Source organism: Danio aesculapii, chromosome 1 (assembly GCF_903798145.1).
Source record: "Danio aesculapii chromosome 1, fDanAes4.1, whole genome shotgun sequence".
Lineage (NCBI taxonomy): Eukaryota > Metazoa > Chordata > Actinopteri > Cypriniformes > Danionidae > Danio > Danio aesculapii.
The window spans coordinates 7,356,363-7,376,741 of NC_079435.1; the positions used below are offsets into that span (position 1 = coordinate 7,356,363).

Here is a 20,379-nt window from a genome sequence, read left to right on the forward strand (position 1 = left end):
AAATATCTTCTTTTGTGTTCAACAGAATAAAGAAACTCAAAGGTCTGGAACCACTTGAGCAAGAGTAACTGCTTTTCATTGAAGAAATTTAAAGGGAAAGTAAACCAAAAAATGTCAATTCTGTCATTAAAGTCTCTATTCTGTTGAACACAAAAGGAGATATTTTGAAGAATGCCGGAAACCTGTAACATTGACTTCCATGGTATTTGTTTATCCTACTATAAAACTCAATATTACAGGTTTCCAGCATTGCTCAAAATATCTTTTTTTGTGTTCAACAGAAAAAAAAAAAAAAAAAAAAAAAAAAAAAAAAAAAAAAAAAATCACAATTTGGAAAACACTTTTGGAAGAGTAAATAATGAGTTAAATCAAATTTTTGGGTGAACTAGTCTCTATTTAGCTATAAACACCATTTAATTTAATTTCTAATTGCTATTTTATTATTAGCTTAACACAAAGGGTCACCGTCTACTTCCATCGTAACACTACAGTGAACTTCAACAGGTTTGGAACACATTTACCAACAGATGATGTCATAATTAGAATTTTTGGAATTCGCATTCCCACCAACCTTCAACCAATAGTTTTCAAATGTAATCCAATTAGCCAGATAGCGAGATCTCGTAGTCGCTTGCAGACATGTGTTGGTGTCCCACCTTGCGAACATTCTTGGCGTTGGTGATCCGCCCAGCGACGTCCACCGGCTTCTCGAAGTACTGCACCAGGGCCTGTTCGGTGAGCACGGAGGCTAGGAATTGCTCGAACGTGATTGCCCAGTCTTTATCGATGCTAGTGCTGTGAGGAAGCCCGGATCTCCCATGATGCCCTGCTCCGCCATTGCGTATAAGAACGGTGTCATCTGCAATATCCTCACATTGAAGCTTATCGTCCAGCTCGTGCGATCCGGCGCTCAGGACGGAGTACGAGGACATGGACGTGTCGTCTTTGGTCTCGTCGTCTGAGATGAGCATAGCGGAGGACGTGGCCGTGTCTTTCGGCGACGAGTCCTCCAGTTTGATCTCGTCTAACGGAGCTGTGATGTCGCAGGGTTTGCGTCGCGGTCTGTCCTGCTTGTTTCTGCATGTCGGAATGCGGCGTTCGTCTTCTTCCTCATCATCGTCTTCATCGTTGTGTTTGCTAGCGGTTGTACAGAAGAGTTTTCCCACCTCTCCCATCTCCAGCAGCAGGCTGGTGACTGTAGCAGTGGCGTGATAAAGCTCCTGCTCGTTCGGGTCCTCGCTGAACATGTTGTAGAGGGTTTTGCACAACTCGATGAACTGACTCTGAAAATAATGGAGGAGAAATGAAACACAAACAATCCATACAGTCTGTAAATAGTAGTCTTGTGTGCATATGCCCTATTCTACATGCTTGGTGTGTCCTGGCCCAAACAGTTTTTGAGGTGTACCTGGTTGAGTTTGGGCAGATCCTTCATGTTCTCCAGCTTGGCTTTGGTCTCCTGGTTCCAGAGGCGCAGGTATGTCCTATAATCTGCAGTGTGAGTTTTCTTCACTGCATCAGCACACACACACACACAGGAGAAGACTTTACTGAATGCACTGCTGTTTACAACTGCACAATTTATTGAAATGATCACAAATATACAGTCGAAGTCAGTATATTTAGCCCCCATATATTTTTTTGCCCAATTTTTGTTTAACTGAAATTATTTTTCAACACATTTCTAAACATAATAGATTTAATAACTCATTTCTAATAACTGATTTATTTTATCTTTGCCATGATGACAGTAAATAATATTTGACTAGATATTTTTCAAGATACTAGTATTCAGCTTAAAGTGACATTTAAAGGCTTAACTAGGTTAATTAGTGTAATTAGGCAAGTCATTGTATAACAGTGGTCTGTTCTGTAGATAAGCGAAAACAAATATTGCTCAAGGGGGCTAATAATATTGAGCTTAAAATATTTTTTAAAATATTAAAAACTGCTTTTATTCTAGCTGAAATAATACAAATAAGACTTTCTCCAGAAGAAAAAATATTATTGGAAATACTGTGAAAATTCCTTGCTCTGTTAAAAATCATTTGGGAATTTGAAAAAGAAAAAAAAATATTCACAGGAGGACTTCAGCTGTATGTTGGTTGTAATATTTGTTAAATTCTGGGATTGCATATCAAAACATCACTTGATATTGCTTCAATACCGCACAGCCCTACAATCTTTATTATTCATCAATTATTTAACTTTGTTTCAGTATGAATGGCTGCTACTTCTCACCTTTCTCGTTCTTAAACGTGACTCTGACGAAACCGTCGTCCTTCTCACTTCTGCTCTTGTGGTCGAGACCTGTCAGGCAGAGGTCACCACAATCAGCATTACTTGAAGAAAACTCATGTGCTGCTTTATTGTGTGTATAAGTGTGCAGCAGTACCGCTGGAGGTCTCTGGAGTGATGTCCTCAAAAAAATACTGTGTGGCTTCACAGGCCGAGTCCGGCTCCTCCTGCTCATGGTGCAACTCTGGAAATAAATCAAATTAATTCATATAAATATATAAAATCTTATAAAAATAAACCTTAAAAAAAAATAAAAAAATAAAAATGAAATAGAAATAAATAAATATATATATATATATATATATATATATATATATATATATATATATATATATATATATATATATATATATATATATATATTTATAAATTAATCTTTATTAAATTATGGGCTAAGAAATAAACACAAAAGTGGATTAACTATTGAAAAGCAACAAATCTGTATTATCCAATTTTACTTTGATATTGTAGTTTATTAATATCTTTGAGTGCTTAAAGTTGATTTACTTATTTCACTTAGTAATGAATTTATTCTTTTTCTGGATTCATTTTGTAAATGTAAAAAGCTCTGTGTGCCACACTTCTGTTAGTATGTGTGGAAAACATTGCTATAATTTTTTTAAAAATACATTAAAAAAGTCAAATAAAATACAAGTAAATAAAAAATAAAAAATAAAATGTATTAAAATGTATTAAAATAATAATAAAATAAGTTAATACAATAAAATCAATATCTTCTAGAGCTTATACTGAACACATTTCATTTGAACATTGACAACATGTAATCACAAATACAAATGACAAAATACAAGATATAAAAAGTCCATAGAAATCTGAAGAGTAGCTGGACGTTATAATTAGGTGTAAATGGAGCAACACTTCAGTGACTTCGCTATTAATAAACTTTGCTATAGTACTTGTTGGATGATCTTGAATGAAACATTTTTATTTTTTTAATATGTGAGGGACAATTTGTGTTGGTGACTGCTTTCGAGTCAGCACCTCATTATAACTGAAGCGTGAGACATGAAGTACAAACATCCGTCTTCACTTTCATTTCTGCTTTCTTTAATATTTTTCTTCTCATGAAAAATAAGAAGGATAAGAATAGGATAAGAATATCTCTAATCTTACTGTTAACAAAAATTATATATGCATGTTTGCAAAAGGTCATGCAAAATTGATGAACTACTTGTGTATAAACATGATCTTCTATCATTATGCATTTACATTTTTATTGATCATGTTAAATGTACATTGTAAAATTGTACATGTTATGAGTTTATAATGTATAAAAATAAAAAGGGTTTAATTTTATTATAACTATTTTTAATACAACTATAAAGCATCATGCATAGTATACAATAAAGTATCTTACTTTATAATATGTATTTAGTATTAATTTATTTTTAATAAATTCTTTTTTTAGATTTATATATTTTTGATGTTACATATCAGTTGTTTATTTACTCTAAAATTACTAAATTAATTTATTTACTTTATATTTTTAAGCTATTTATTAATCATTTGTTCATCGTAATAATTATTTTTAATTGCTTAATAGTTAAACTTGTATTGACTAGAATATATTATATAATATATAGTGAATATATTAACTAGTTTAAACTGTAATAATTACCAAAATATTACCAAAGTTATATTTATTATGTTTTCGCCTAAATATTCTCTCCTACCTGGAAGTATGTGAATCTTGTAGAGAAATTTGAGTTTTTCCGTCAGGTCCCCGTGACACAGAACACCTAAAAACACAAAACAACAGTGTCAACTTAAGTATATTATATTAAATATTAACAACAACAACTAAAATCCTCATCAGCTTTAATCAAAATAACTGTCCCTCGCTCATCAATGACTTCTATTATCTGATTGATGTTTTTTTTTTTCAAATATATTTTTATTGAACATTTTTGGTGCAAAAACAATGTCAGAAAATTACATTTAGTAGAAAGATAATATCTGTCATACATGTAATTTGAGTTTTTTTGAGTTCTGACCCCCAAATGGAAAATAAACATAAAATAATAAACTGATTGGTGTTTACTGGCATAAGGACGGGGTCAAACTATAACTCATACAGCATCCACAAATAGCAAACCCAACAATATAATCAAGCTCCACCCCCTTTAATTATTCTGTGTGTAATATAATTATACTTTGCTTAGTTTCATGGCAAGATCAACATGGAATAAAACGTAATAAATGATAATATCATCAATAAAGACTTCAGATTATTATAACTTTAATAACAATTTCCCATTTCATGACGAGTTGATACAAAATGAATAAATAAAAATAAATATAAAATACATTTTTTTTTTATTATTTATGAAATAAAAAAATAATAAAATAAAAGAAAAATTATTTAAATAAAATAATATTCAAAAACAAAAGAAAATTAGAATAAAAATGTACATTAAAAACATAAATACATGATTTTTTATTTCAAATAAAAATGAAAAATGAAATCAAGTAAAAATTAATAATTACAAAAACGTACAGTAACAAAATTCAAATTTAACAATATAAATAATAATGATATAAATATAAAGTAAAGAATTAAAATAAAATAAAAACTACATTAAAACACCTGACGAAGAGACACGATATTTTAGCTACATTTCCCCCCCCCAAAAAAAAGCACATTTCAAAGCACTTCATGGGATCTTTAAACATCCTGGATATTAAGATGGTGTTTCACGAATTGCACACTCACTCAGGCCACTGATGAACTCTCTAAAGTTGATAAGCGCGTCAGTGTTGTGGTCCAGCAGTCTGAAAAACCTGAAGGCCAGATCGTCAGCGTGAGACCCGCAGGCCCAGGGGAAGAGCAGAGTGAACAGACCCTTGAACTGCTCCAGGTCTATGCGGTACTGCTCCAGATACGGCAGGCTGGGGTCATGACGGCTCATCGGGTTACTGCTGCTGCCCCAGTAACAGCTGGTCAGATGCTCGGCCTGATGGGAACACAAATGAGCACATGGTCAGGACGTTTGAGTTCATGTGGCAATGTGTTTAAAAGCGAAAGCGAATTATTATATTTAATTTATTTTATATATCAATACATTTGAGTAATCTTGATTTTATTACTATATAATGAAATAACAATAATTATTTAGAAAGAATCACACAATATTAAAAAAGGAAAACCTAAGTCATTTTAAATGTCATTTACTCATTAAAATAATAATAATACAGCATGTATAATAATACATATATTTTTATGACTGCTTAGAAATTTGAACACTGAAATCTAATAAATTATAAATCAACAATAAAATAAATAATGTTTTAACTTCAGATAGATGGCACCACTTCTGAAAAATCTAATTTTCTGTGACATTTTATCATTGTTATCATATGAAAATCAACCATCCTCTAATTAATAACCACAGTAAGTAATCCTTTAAATTAACTAGACCGTTCTGACACAAATAGCTTTCATCCAGACATAGAGAAACCCTCAGAGCAACTACTACATCACTGAGAGCTAATCAATGTCCTGAAGAACAGATAAAGAGGAAGAAACACGACTCTGCAATAAAACTCCAGCATCTGCAGTCAGATCTCCACTCATTATCCTAAATCACAGCAGACATTAACATGCTCCAGCAGTTAGATATAGCTAGCTTATAGTACAGAAGGCATTGAATGAGTAGTACCTTATTTAATGTTACATCACAACCTGTTTCAAGTCATGGGTAACACATTTTAGTTGAAGAGAGTGTTCATAAGAGTGTTATAATGACACCTTAATAATCTTTATATGGAGATTTTATGCATGCATATGACAACTGTCATTAAGTGTCATTTGCTCAGTTATGTCATTTTAAGTGCACAGATGACAGTTTGAGATGTCTTTGTTATGAAAACTTGACAAATACTGACAAGTTGACATTACCAATGCAACAGAACTTGTCATAAATCTGTCATAAACATTATAATTGTGTTGATAATATTTTTCTGATGAATCAAAATTAATTTGTTATAAAAATTTCTCTTTAAAACATTTCAATACACTGTCAAATCATTTTATGACAGAATCATTTAAGTTGTACCACTGCAGTTGAGGTCAAGAAAATTCAACATTCATGATGCTGTTATAAACGTAAACAAATATAATATTCAATCATATAACGCATAAATATTCTTGACAATTATAATGGCCTCATGACAGTCATGTTGATTACAGATTTATGACAAGTTCTGTTGTCTTGGTATTGTCAAGAAGTAGTCACAAAAACAGGATGACATGTATTTGTTTATGCCTTAAAGACATCTTAAACAATGTCATCTTTGCATTTAAAATGGCTACGGTTCACATACTATCCATCCTAAATAGTACTCGAAAACAGAATTAGTGTATCCCAAAGGGCAGTATGTTGAAAAACAGTATGTTAAAGGTTCCCAGATGGTCTATTACAGAGATGCCCAAACTAGGACCAAATTTGGCCCTTGGAGAATAATGGGGATGGTTTAGAGATTGTCATTTCAATTTTTATTTTTTTATTTTTGGCCTTTTTGCCTTTATTAGATAAGACAGTATTGAGCAAGGAAACAAAGTTGGAGAGAGAGAGCAGGGTTGGGTAGGGAAGTGTCCTCAGGCCGGGATTCGAACTCAGGACTCTCTGAAGTGCTACTGCACAATATGTCGGCACCCTAACCACTAGGCTATTGCGCAGACAGTCATTTCAAATAAAATGTAACCTTTTATTTGTTTTCTTTATTGTTAAGCTACAAAAAAAGTGAACTGAAATTAAATGTTTCCATTTAAATGCTGTAATTTAGTTTAAAATATACATACTGTCACCCGAGGGGTAGAGAAGAATACAGAGATTTTGATGAGCAAATCAAGGCAAAGGCAGATACTGCTTGACTAGTGTATTCAGCATTGAACTTCACTGTGTAATTGTGATGGTTTTTGTTTTTATTGCAGTAAGTTATAATATTATAAAGTTATACTGCATTAGTTAATACGATTCAAAGCAACTTTAATGCAAAATAGTTTGGTATATTTATCTTCAGCCCACAACTCTCAATGATATTTGGTTTTTGGCCCTTCATACAAAAAGCTTTGGGCACCCCTGGTCTATTATTTCCTGTAGAAATTCAAAGCGCTAATACTCTAACTGCTAATATTGCCCACAATACATCAAATGTTGGATGTGAATTCAATTAGAACTACAAACGCGGATAAAAGTAGTGTAAACAAACTACAAACATGGTGGACGCATAAGAGCAACCATCAAGTAGTGAGGCATCGGTAAAGATGATTGAATGACTGATAATTGATATCCAGTCTACTGAAAAATATTATATCACATTTTCCATGACATATGTCATCTGCAACAACGTGATGCAACTTCTAAATAAAGACATGTTTGGACATTAACTTCTGCATAAAGACCTTAGGAGATTTCTCTGCATAAAAGACTCATGGCAGATTAACCTGCCACTGCTTAAATCTTCAGTGAGATAGGACATAAATATGAAAGAAATGTGTGAACATGATTGACAGGGGTCGCAACTAAGCAACATATTGGTCCAATAATGAGGAAGTAGTATGTCCCAAAGCTTGCAAACTCTTCTGTTACACACTTAAAAGTACTGTATGTGTACGAGTGTATCGCAATTTTTTCTCATCAGTTATAGTTTATCGTTTTCATTTTTACGCACACTACGCACAAAACTAATGCATCTCTTGACCTTAAAATGACTGACCTTAAAGAGTGAGTACAGCTCCTCCAGCTCATCGATGGTGAATGGCGTCTCCGTCACGATGGTTCGCACCTGAAACACAAAACATGAGTGTGTATTCAGATCAACACCCTCAGATGCACTGGCTGAGTAAATATGGAGAGCGTTTCATTACCACGTTGCGTTTGGTGGTGTCTTCAATGGCCTGGATCACCCGGAGTCTCTGTTTGAAACGCATTTGCTCAATCACATCTGCACGAATGGAGCCGAACTTCTGAAAATCAGCAATAGGACACATTATTGGTCTCATGTGCTGCATACACTAGTGGCCTAATAATGATGTTTTAACAGGTTCATGTAGATTTAAAGAGCATAACATGCATGATGGTATACTTCATGTATTCATGAATTGAACGATGAAGTAAAAGGTAAAGAACGGTAGCTAAGATGCTCAGGTGCGTTCAATGCTGTCAAAATAAAAGTCCCGTACACTGACAAAACAAATGTTGTGAATGATAATTAAAAAGGCATTTGTATTTATTATTATTGTGATTATTATTGTTATTAAAACATAATAAGAATAATAGTAGTAGTAGTAGTAATAATAATAATAATAATAATAATAATAATAATAATATTATTATTATTATTATTATTATAGTTTATATAGCAATTATATTAATAAAAATAAGAAGAAAAGAATAAAAATAATAAGAAAAGAATAATAATAATAATAATAATAATAATAATATTAAGTTATAAAAAACGTCATTATATAATAATTAATATTATTATTATTGTTATTATTATAATCATTATATTTTATTAATAAAAAAGTAATAAAATCTTCTAAATGTTAAGTAAAATATTATAAAAATAATAAGATTAATAGTTATATAACATCAACAACAGTTATATAATAGTAATAATAATAACAACAACAACAACAAGTTATAATGTAATAATATTAGTTAACTACAAATATAAATGACAGTTATAAATAATAATAATAATAATAATAATAATAATAATAATAATCATATTTAAAATAAACAAACCTCATATGAGCTTCGCACGAGTTTGAAGATGTCGACTTCAGGATGAGGCTCTCCATTATCTGTCAGCAGAGAGTGAAGATGAGGGATGGGAGGAAGAGTGCTGTCCTTATTGGTCACGCTGTCCAGATACCTTCAAGGGATTATTCGGGATTATCAGGGTTTCTAATTATTCTGACTTAAACTCAATATATTTGAGCATTTATACAGTTGCAGTACCTGCCCAGGATGGTCATGGCCTCTCCGTCGTCTTTGCAGCCGAGCAGCTGGTGAATGTTGGCGTCGAGCACAGACAGAGCGAGTTGGAAGATGACTTTGATGCCTTCATAGAAGAAGCAGTCGACCACCACCACAGCACTCTCGAAGGGCATGACGGAGAGGAAGAGTGTGAGGAACCAGGACAGAGAGATGGTGGAGATCACACCCAGAGCCTGCATACAGTCATACAGCTGCGGGACGTGCACATGAGCCAGCTCCTCAAACACACCCTGATCCACCAGAGCACCTGAGAAACACACACACATGAACTTGTAAAGCTATCTTTATGGGGACTTCCCACAGATGTAATGTACAGACTGTATATTCTCTCCCTCTACCTCTAAACCCACCCTCACAGGAAACAATCTTTATATTTTCAAAATTCGTGAAAATATAACCAAAAATAATCTCAAAATACCAACAAAAAAAATGTATAAATAATTCTTTAGCGGGCCGCACAGTGGCATAGTGGGTAGCGCTGTCACCTCACAGCAAGAAGGTCGCTGGTTCGAGCCTCAGCTGGGTCAGTTGGCATTTCTGTGTGGCGTTTGCATGTTCTCCCTGTGTTGGCGGGGGTTTGCTCCGGTTTCCCCCACAAGTCCAAAGACATGCTGTGCAGGTGAATTGGATAAGCTAAATTGTCCATAGAGTATGTGTGTGAATGAAAGTGTATGGGTGTTTCCCAGTGATGGGTTGCAGCTGGAAGGGAATCCGCTGTATAAAACCCACGCTGGATAAGTTCGTTCCTGTGGCGACCCCAGATTAATAAAGGGATTAATGTACAGAAGTGTTATCATAACACTAGAATTTCTAACTTCGATACGATATCATGAAATATATTCAATAGCATTTTCGATACTGAGAGGACATGGGTGTAGTAGTAGAAGTAGCAGTAGAATAGGGAATAGTTCATGTGTGCTTTCAAAAAAAATGTAGCAAAATTTGCAGTTGTTTGAGTTGGCGCTGGAGCTCACCTACGACTCTGGTGTTGTAATAGTCAGGGAGCATGCGCTCACACAGGGCCACCAGCAGCCAAAAGGCCTCCTCCTCTTTAGCGTACAGCAGCAGAACAGATGTCACGATGTTCATCGCCTGAGAAGAAGAAGAGCGAGTCAGAATTATGACGAGAGATATGCACAGAACAACTGACCACAAATCAAAATCAGATTGTTTTTGCATTCATTTTTAGTTTATTTTTCATTTCATTTTCTCTGTTCTGGACCTGCATACAAACTGCACTGCCATGATAATACAAAGTGTGTAAATGGAGCTTTAAACAAACACTTTTTTTTGCAAAATGGACTCATTTCTTTTAACTCCGCTAGTTGAGTTTTACAATTTCGGAATCCACTCAGCTGATCTCTGTGGCTTAGCTCAGTATAGATCATGTAATCTGATTAGACCGTTAGCATCTTGCTTTCATTTTTTTAAAGATCTTTAATAATTTTCCTATTTAAAGCTGGATTCTTTCTATAGTTACACTGTGTATCAAGACTGGCGAAAAATGAAAATTGCTATTTTCTAGGTCAATATGGTTTCCCATATTTACCCCACGAGTCCAAAAACATGTGGTATAGGTGAACTAAATTGCCCATAGTGTATATGTGTGAATGAGTGTGTATGGGTGTTTCCCAGTGACAGGTTGCAGCTGGAAGGGCATCCGCTGTGTAAAACATGGCTGGATAAGTTGGCGGTTTATTCCGGTGTGGCGACCCCTGATTAATAAAGGGACTAAGCCGAAAAGAAAATGAATGAATGATTGAATATGGTTAAGTACTATTATTCCAGAGTAACAGTCGAGTCATTTTGCTGCCATACCATGCTTTAGGATGGCAATTATATTATACATCACTGTTACTCAGTTACCTAGCTAAGGACTATTTTCAGGTGCTGCATAATATCACTGTGTGTGTGTGTGTGTATGTATGCATGCATGTATATATGTGTGTTTATAGGAACAAGTTATGGTCCGTTTTCACTGAGGTACAGTACGGTATGGGTCACCTTTATCAGGCTTGTGTTTCCACTGCCAAAAGGGTACCTTTTTGGTGAAAAGTTTCATCATTTTTATCGAGGAAATGTCACAGTAAAACTGGTCGTTCACATATCATATGAGAAGCACTTCTCATAAAACAGATGCTTTATACACAAAATGTTAAATACTTGTGTATAAATGTTTATTAATAACCTTTCTATGAACATGAGTTGATTATTACTGCAGATCAATGCGAAATAGCCTACTGTAACGTCTGCAATTATATGAAATAAATAAATAAATGCAACATATATGAACACATACACCCCCTTACAGTCTCCAATAAGTTATCAATTACAGATAAACTACACACAGCCTACATTTAGTCTCTATTTGGGTTTAAGAACAACACGAAATATAGCCCACAGTCAGAGCAGACCTCTCATCTGTATCTGTAATCATAACCAGCACATGTAGCCTCTGTTAGAGAGTAATTGCGTCATCTGAGTTCATAATAATCCAAGAGGTGATGATAATAGTTAAACATGGCAGTTTGTTCATGTTTTAGGTTGCAGAAGCATCATTTGCTGCTGTTTTCTCCGGCTTCTCCTTTGTTTTTTCACGCTTCATTCTCGCGTTTGTCGCTTTCTGAAAGGATCGGATATCAGAAGCGATTCAATGATCACGAGCACATCAGTAATATGAGCTCAAGAAGTTTGTTATTCCAAATATAGACGTGCGGCGAGCTCTCTGGAAAAAGTAAAACTGCTCACACTTTTAGACTGGCTCGTAAAACAACAACAGGACATGGCAGATTTTGTTCTTCTTGTCTTTGTGTCTGTTCATCAAGACAACGACAAGGTTTGTTTGAGCTTGGTTTGACCATGGCTTGTTATTATATGTATATATTATTACAGTGTAATGTCTCGGCTGTGTTTTTAAAAATGGCGCTTCCTTTGTTTTCATTCTCCTGCTTCAGCGAGCGATGCATCTCTGTAAACCAATAGCGTTCAGTTACGTGTCTAGCTCTGCCTTTTGGTACTCTTTTTTCGTGCTAGGCACCCTTTGCAACGGGTAACCAAAAAGTGGTACAGTACGGTTCGCTTTTAGGTACCCTTTGACAGTGGAAAAGACCATAAAAGCATACCGAACCGTACCACTCAGTGGAAATGGGTCATTATATAACAACATGGGTAAGAGTACTAGGTGTACTCTATTAAGATAGTTTACAGGGACACACCTTAGCTTAATGAGGCCTTTTGATAATCAAGTTTTTCTGTGAGGGTTGGATTTGAGTAGGGTTGGGGTAAGGCCATATAATAAATAGTTTTTACAGTATAAACTATGTTACACCTATGGAGAGACCTTGTAAACCATGTATAAAACACACACACTCATACGTTTATAGATTGTTTACATGGTCTCTGCGTAGGCATAATGCAGTATAAACTCTAAAAACTGCTGCTAATGTGGCCTGTGTGTGTATATACTTGTTTTTATATCCCAGTGAGGACAAACCTGAATGCACACAGACTCATGGGGACTGTGCCACCTTGGGAACCTTGATTTTTTTTATATACCACACAGAACGAAGTACTTTGAAAATGTGAAAAGTGCAGATTGTTTCTTGTGTGGGTTGGGTTTAGGAGTACAGGTGGAGAATATACAGTTTGTACAGTAGAAACATCATAACATCTATGACAGTCCTTACTGGAATATAGGAACACGTCTGCATGCATGCGTGTGTGTGTGTGTGTGTATGTTTGTGGGCACCTGGCAGTAGCCGATGTTGGGGTTTCTGAAGGCGTATGCAGTGAGGACTCTCCTGAGCGCAGCGATGCCCATCTCGTTCTGGAAAGCAGGATGTTCAGGCAGTGAGCGGTGCAGGTCTCTCTCGATCTCCTCTGTGGCCAGATTATATTTGCCCATCGACTTCTCCACCAGATCCTCATAATACCCTGGGTGAGTGGCCATCTCATTAATCGCTCCTGCACACACCAATCCAAACACACACTCACATGAACATGTTTTTTTTCCACAGCTACCAACAAAATGTCAATCATTACTAAAGCTAATTCCTGAAACGAAGCTCTGAAGATTTATCATGACATCTGCTCTCTGCTTCCCATCTAGTTATGGCCAATGTAGAGCTAACTTCATTTCTGCTTTTTAAGAATCCTCAGTGCTGTGATTTTATCATGCGCTTGTGTTACTCCTGCTAATAGAGATGTGTGTGAAGGAAAACAGACATCTCCTTTGCTTGCTACAGCATAAGTGTGCTTGTGTGTTCAGTCTGTGCATTGGCCTGAAAAACCCTTCACATGTGCAGAACAGGAAGCAGTGCTGGAGAAAAACATACACGTAAAACATACGAGCGTTTCTGCCGAACACAACCACAACAAAGCAGCCGTGTATTTGTGTGAGTGGTAAAAAGGGAACAAGAAAACAGCGATTTCCTACAAGGTCTACTGAATTTACATCTTGTTAAATGCATCTATGTATGTAGAACTTTACAAAATACACACAATTTGAAAAGCAGCACCACAGAAAATGATGATGTTAGCATTTATAATACGTTAATATCTTTATAAATTGCAGTAGAATATAGCAGATTAGAAAATATAGTTTGCATTGCATATTTTGCTCAGTTGTTCTTGAAATTGATTATGAAACTTATTTATATTATTTAAATATATATTTTTACTATAATCTATTTATTTGATAATAATAACAATAATAATAATAATAATAATAATAATAATAACAACAACAACATCTGACAGCTTGACACACATTATGGTACACACAAAGCATATTTCTTGTAGTCTGGTTCTTATTTTCTTTTCATTTGCGTTTAAAAAAAATAATATAATGTAAAAATTATTTGTAAAATAAAATCTTATGTTACTTAAAATGTTTTTTCTGTTATTGATAAACTGTTAACTAATTGTTAACTTTTTAAATATTTAATAATAACTAATAATTTTTAAAAATATATTTTAATTATTATACATTTTTCTCTGTGGTTAGTTATTAACTTATTAATTACAATTAGCTATTTTTTATTTATTTTAATTATTATAAATTTTTCTCTGTGGTTAATTATTAACCTATTAATTACAATTAATTAATTTTTATACTATTTTTAATTATTAATAATTTTTCTCGGTGGTTAATTTTTAACTTTAATTACAATTAATTTCTTTTTTGTTTATTTTAATAATTATATATTTTTTTCTTTGTGGTTAATTATTAACATTACCTACAAAGAATAATTTTTTTAATCAATTTAAATTTGATCAATATTAATTTCTTTCTGTGGTTAATTTTTTACATTTTAATAGCAAATTTTTTTTTAAATTTCTTTTATTTAGTTCTGTCGTTAACTTAACATATTACAATTAATTTATTTTAAATATTGTTATTATTTTCTCTGCGCTTAATTTTTTATTACATTTCATTTCATTTTTGAATTTTAATAGTAATTATTAATTAATAATTTATTTATTTAATATAATTTAAGTAATTATTAATAATTAATTTCTATTATTAGCTTGTTAAATACAACAAATTATTTATTATTATTAATTATGTACTTTAATTATTTAAATATTAATTTCCCTCTGTTGTTAACTTAAAATAATACAATAAATGAATGAATGACTGAATTTATTTATTTAAATTTGAATTATAATTAATTTCTCTCTGTGGTTGGTGTTTTTTTAGCAGGTCTAACATTTTCCTGATGAATTTAATGCATATTTAGTGAATAAAATGATTAATTAGGATAAAACGTTTTCCTTTTGTGATACTGATTGCATAGATGTATTTAATGCTTTTGAATATATTTATGTAGAGTAAGCACTGATTGATCAATCCTGACTGAAAACAAGTGTAATTTTTTTTAATTTAATAAAACAATTAATATTATTATTATTATTATTATTATAATTATTGCATTATTTATTTATCTAGATAATAACTGCGTCAAGACTCAAAACACAACGTAATCTGGGTCATGTCTTGTTTACTCTGCTTGTTTTCTCAAGCCTCAACCAAATATCAGATACATTTATAACAAACCAATTGTATCACATGGCCTTTGAGGTCAGCAACTCAAGACATGATCAGACAGAAGTGCACAAAACAAGCTCTGTCCTAAAAAAGCTGGATTTTCTGCTTAGTTAAAAATAATGGCCTGTGTATCCAGCTCAGCGTTTCTCAGCACCATCCCGTCTGTGACCCAGTTGTTTGTTTCACCTGAAAACAGCAGCCACAGCTCTCCTCTCATGTTCTCCGGGATGCCCTGCAGCACTAGGTCTTTGGTTTTGTCCGTTCGGTACATGCATACACCCTGACCGTATTCAGTGAAGTGATTTTTCCAGGCCTGCTCCTTCAAAAACTCTTTAGCCTGAAAACAGGGGGAAAAAAAAAGAGGATTTTAAGGACTTCAGAAATGCTGATGCAAAAAGCAGTCAGCCGTGAACCTCATCAGCTTTCAATGTGGTGCTTTTGATGTATGAAAAACCTTTAGATTAGACCATCTTGTGAGCAGAATCCTAAAAAGAAAAACTAAAATACTCCTCTGAATGCAAAACATATGCGTCTCTCTGCAGCATGTACGTGCGTTTTACTAGAGCGTGACTAAATGAACAGAAGACTAGGATGTTTCGAAGAAAATGTCTTGGATAAGCAGGTTTTCAGGTTTGCTAACAGAAACTGTGCATTTTTTCTCTTAAAGAGACAGTTCACCTAATAATGAAAAAGTATTCATTATTTACTCTCCTTCAAGTGGTTATAAACATTTATCAGTTTGTAGAAATTTTAAAGAAAGCTGAAAAACCTGTAACAATTGACTTCCACAGTAGAAAAACAAATACTATGGAAGCCAATGGTTATCGGTTTCCGACATTCTTCAAATTATCTTCTTTTGTGTTTAACTCGAGAAAGAACTCATAAAGGTTTTAAACAATCACAAGATGAGTTTATGATGACAGAATGTGTTCATTTGTGGGTGAACTATCACTTTACTTTCACTTCCTTTGTATTTGCATCCTACTAAATCTACTTCAACCCCAACAACACAATAATGTTTCTTATTTTTATTATTATTCAACCAGCTTTTAATTATGACTTGATGATGTGCAATCCAATTTTAAATTCAACACACCTGTGCTTTTCATACAAGATACTACACTGTTCGTCAACATCCTGTAATTAAGTGTGCTTTGTGTACAGAAAACTGTATATTAGGAGTTTAAGGGTGCTTTCACGCCTCCCTTATTTAGTTCGGTTGAATCGCACTAGAGTTTGTTTTCCCTCTTGGTTCGTTTGGGCAGGTGTGAATGCAGCAATTGTCCTCCAGTGCGCACCAAAAGGGGACCAATATAGCGTACCAAGACCTACTTAAAGAGGTGGTCTCAGTACGCTTTCAAACAAACCCTAGAGCAGTTCGTTTGTGGTGAGAATATGATCCGAACTAAAACAGACCCAACCGCAAAAAGTACTGCACCTTTTTGGACTAATCCAGCTGCCATAGGCTGATGCGCTGTGCACAGCGCTTCACCAACAATTTTAAACAGGGAGAAAGAGAGGGAAGAACATTACCTGATGGATGGTTGGTAATATTTCTGAAATAAGTGATGTGCGATGCGCCTTCGCCAATTACAATGCATTAAAACATTGTTTTCCATCCGCAGCCGCACTTCACTTTAGACAAACTATAAGTTTTGAGAATGATGTATACAAGCTATATAGTATACTATGAGCAGAGATACAATTAGCCAGCGCAGTTGCAGCTCCATAGTCAAAAGCGACATTTTGTGTCTGCCGGTTTGTTTACTTGTGGGAGTTAAATTGGCATTTTCAATTTCAAGTTCAATCACATCTGGCCAATGAGTGATGTGGGTTTCATTTTGGTTCTTTTCAACTGGTTTGGACCAAAGCAATCAGTGTGGTGTGGAAGGAACCCAAAGACAACAGAAAAATGCTACAATGCATCAATTGTTGCCCTTGGTCCAGACAAAATGAACCGAACTACAGATGTGAAAGCACCCTAAACTGACTTAAACACAGTTTTGTAGTTTTCAGAGTAACTGGGGCACTAATTGTAAAAGCTCCGCCCTCTTTTGAAAAAGGGGAGAAGTAGCTAATTTGCATTTAAAGTACAAATAAAATCAAAACTAAACATATTGATTTGGTTTTCTCACATTATTAGATTTGTGGTGAATTCATCTGTGCATGTCATTAAGAAAAAAATAAGTTTCCCCTTCTAATCTTCTTTAATTAAAATCTGAAAACGCACTTCCTGTTTGTTTTCAGTTCAATTGTCAGATTATGTCTGGTTGAAGTATTGGGCGTGGCTAACATACCCAACCACGCTCCTCCAGCCGTCAGTTTTGACAACAAACTGACGCGGAGGAGTCTGTTAGGTTGTAATAACTCCTCTGAAACCCGTTTTCCAGATCTTTTCTTAATGAAATGTCTACTTTACTACATCCAATAAGCTCACGGCTGAAAAACCAAACCACGCCCACTATTTTCTCATTCAATAATCCATTTCTCTAGGAACAAAAAAAAAAAAACGGTCGCAGCTTCCAGTTCATGCAGAGTTTAAACTGACGAGTTTTTTTTTTGAGAACTGAGAAACGAGCTGTAAAGGCTCCACCCTCTTTTAGAAAAGGGGGAGGGGAGCAGTGGCTGATTAGCATTTAAAGAAATGTAATAGAAATTTGGTATTTTTCATAGGTGATGAAAGAAAAATGCAGCTGTGTTGTCATGTGATGATGCATGATGGTGTTGTACCAGTTTGGGGTTGAACTCCTCTGGCGATCGGCGGCGGTACATGGTCATCAGGGCTTGTGTGGCGGTGGGAACCCGGTTATCATTCAGATTAAATTGACGCTCACTTTCTCCCTCAGAGCCCAGAGCACTGCGCTGAGGACTGCAGGACAACACACTGCCCTGCTGAGAGTACACCTGCGCGCACACACACACACACACAAAGAGTCAAACATATACACACTGGATAAAATAATTGATCAAAAAATAGCAGTATTGATATATAAAGATTTGTTTCATTTAAATGCTGTTCTTTGCTCATTTATTTAAAATATAATTCTGGCACTTTGGATTAATCAAATGCATCCTTTTAATTATGAGTTTATGCTAAAAAGAAAAGAATCATATAAATCTACATCTTACAACATTAGAAATAAGTTTACAGTCACGTTTAATCAATTGTACTCACCCCAAACTTTTAATATCAGCATGTACGGTATTTTATTATATGATGCACAATACAGTATCAATGTCCATATTGATATCTGACAATAAACGCTTATTTTTTAAATATTGAAATCAGCTTTAGTTCTGAGTTTGTGAATCTGTGGGAGTTTTTCCATCGAGTATCAGCCAAAACTTCTATATTGGTTCATCCCTGTATATTACTGTGCCCACCTCGTCATCCGAGCTGCTGAGGCTGCCTGTGATTTCCCGCTCAAAGTAAATTTTGGAAGTGGTTTGCTGCAGGAAGTCTGAGATCCGCTGCACCAGGAAGTCCCGGTCCTTGAGGTTGGCAAACAAGAAGGTCATTTTGTTTTTGGTGCTGATCGACAAGGGGCTCGGAAGGACGTTGGAGCTATCGGCTTTCTCTACGATGGTCACCTGGTAAAGACAGAGAGCGATGGATGCAAAAATGCAACTCAAACTGACTTACATCCACAATATTTATAAAAAATTTAATTAAAAAAACAGATGATTAACTTTGAAATGTTTTAATTTTGGATCTGACTGAATTTTAGTGTATGTGTGTGAATGAGAATGTATGGGTGTTTCCCAGTGATGGGTTGTGGCTGGAAGGGCATCCAACATATGCTGGATAGGTGGCGGTTCATTCCACTATGGCAACCTCTGATTAATAAAGGGACTAAGCCAAAAAGAAAATGAATGACTGAATGAATAAATGCTTAAATATATTTAATAAAAATAGTTTACTCAAATTTATAATAACATTATAGTAATAAATAATATAAAACATAATATAATTTTAAATATATAAAAATAACATAAAATATAATATAAAAAATAATTTAGGAACACACAGAAATTTTGGCCTCTGAAAATTGTCATTAGAAAAAAAAAAACCAGAAATAAAATAAAACAGCAGGTTTCACGTGCTTAGATACTAATAACAGTACGTTAGATTACAAAATCTACTATATCTGACTCTGATGCGTAGACCTGGTAATGTATTGATAATTATTAATAACACTGTAGTGACCAAAATTAATATCACCTGACAAATCTAAAAAAAAATACTGTATTTTTTCTGTCAGATTTTGTTAGTTACTGTCAAAAAATTGTGGCTATTTATTGTCTTGTGTTTTGTTTTTATCTCAGTATAATTCAAGCAATAGGGTTACATTTCAAAATTATTACCTTTGTATTATTTATGAAGTATTTATTTAATAATATAAAGCATTTTTGGTTTTCAGCCAAGTGCATCCAGAATTTTTCTTTCAGCGCATCTCCAGTTAAAATGAATCTAAATTAATTAAATAAAGTACTTTATCAGGTACAACTTCATCAAAAGAATAATAATTATAATTATTATATTAAAAATATATAATTATTATTATTAATAAATAATTATTAAAAGATATTTTCAGTGTCGTTTTTCATATAGAATTCAGTTTAAACCCAGAATTTTCCATTATGTATGTATAATTTTCCTAGTATGTGTGTGTGTGTGTGTGTGTGTGTGTGTGTGTGTGTGTGTGTGTGTGTGTGTGTGTGTGTGTGTGTGTGTGTTCAGTATTTTCTGGTGATCAGACCTCTCGGAGTGGGATGATCAGACTGCAGACGGTCTCCTCTTTACCAGTGAAACAGATGTAATTAGTAGACACAAACATCTGGCCGAGGATGTGCATCTTGTTGAAGGGCGTCCAGAGCGTGCAGTCTGTGTGTCCATCCAATTTCTCATCCTTCGGGAGGCGGAAAAGGGCCCGATATCGCTCGCTTTTAGCCCTGGCGTCCAAGTCCCTAAAGTTACAAAACAAATATGACACAAAAAAATGC

At 34.2% G+C, this 20,379-nt stretch overlaps 1 protein-coding gene across 1 annotated transcript in view; it reads right to left on the reverse strand.

The window, feature by feature from the left end:
• Positions 1-351: 351 nt before the first annotated feature.
• Positions 352-20,379, reverse strand: part of tbc1d9 (TBC1 domain family, member 9 (with GRAM domain)) — a 41,942-nt gene continuing 21,914 nt past the window's right edge. Inside the window, exons 6-21 of the mRNA XM_056463687.1 lie at positions 20,136-20,343; positions 18,760-18,966; positions 18,106-18,279; positions 15,562-15,712; positions 13,075-13,289; positions 10,301-10,418; positions 9,288-9,573; positions 9,072-9,201; positions 8,189-8,287; positions 8,038-8,106; positions 5,033-5,273; positions 3,993-4,058; positions 2,396-2,482; positions 2,242-2,310; positions 1,409-1,512; positions 352-1,283 (exon numbers count right to left, since the gene is read on the reverse strand). Coding sequence (XP_056319662.1) covers positions 603-1,283; positions 1,409-1,512; positions 2,242-2,310; positions 2,396-2,482; positions 3,993-4,058; positions 5,033-5,273; positions 8,038-8,106; positions 8,189-8,287; positions 9,072-9,201; positions 9,288-9,573; positions 10,301-10,418; positions 13,075-13,289; positions 15,562-15,712; positions 18,106-18,279; positions 18,760-18,966; positions 20,136-20,343 — 2,905 coding nt within the window. The 3' untranslated portion in view covers positions 352-602. The remainder of the gene's footprint in view (positions 1,284-1,408; positions 1,513-2,241; positions 2,311-2,395; positions 2,483-3,992; positions 4,059-5,032; positions 5,274-8,037; positions 8,107-8,188; positions 8,288-9,071; positions 9,202-9,287; positions 9,574-10,300; positions 10,419-13,074; positions 13,290-15,561; positions 15,713-18,105; positions 18,280-18,759; positions 18,967-20,135; positions 20,344-20,379) is intronic.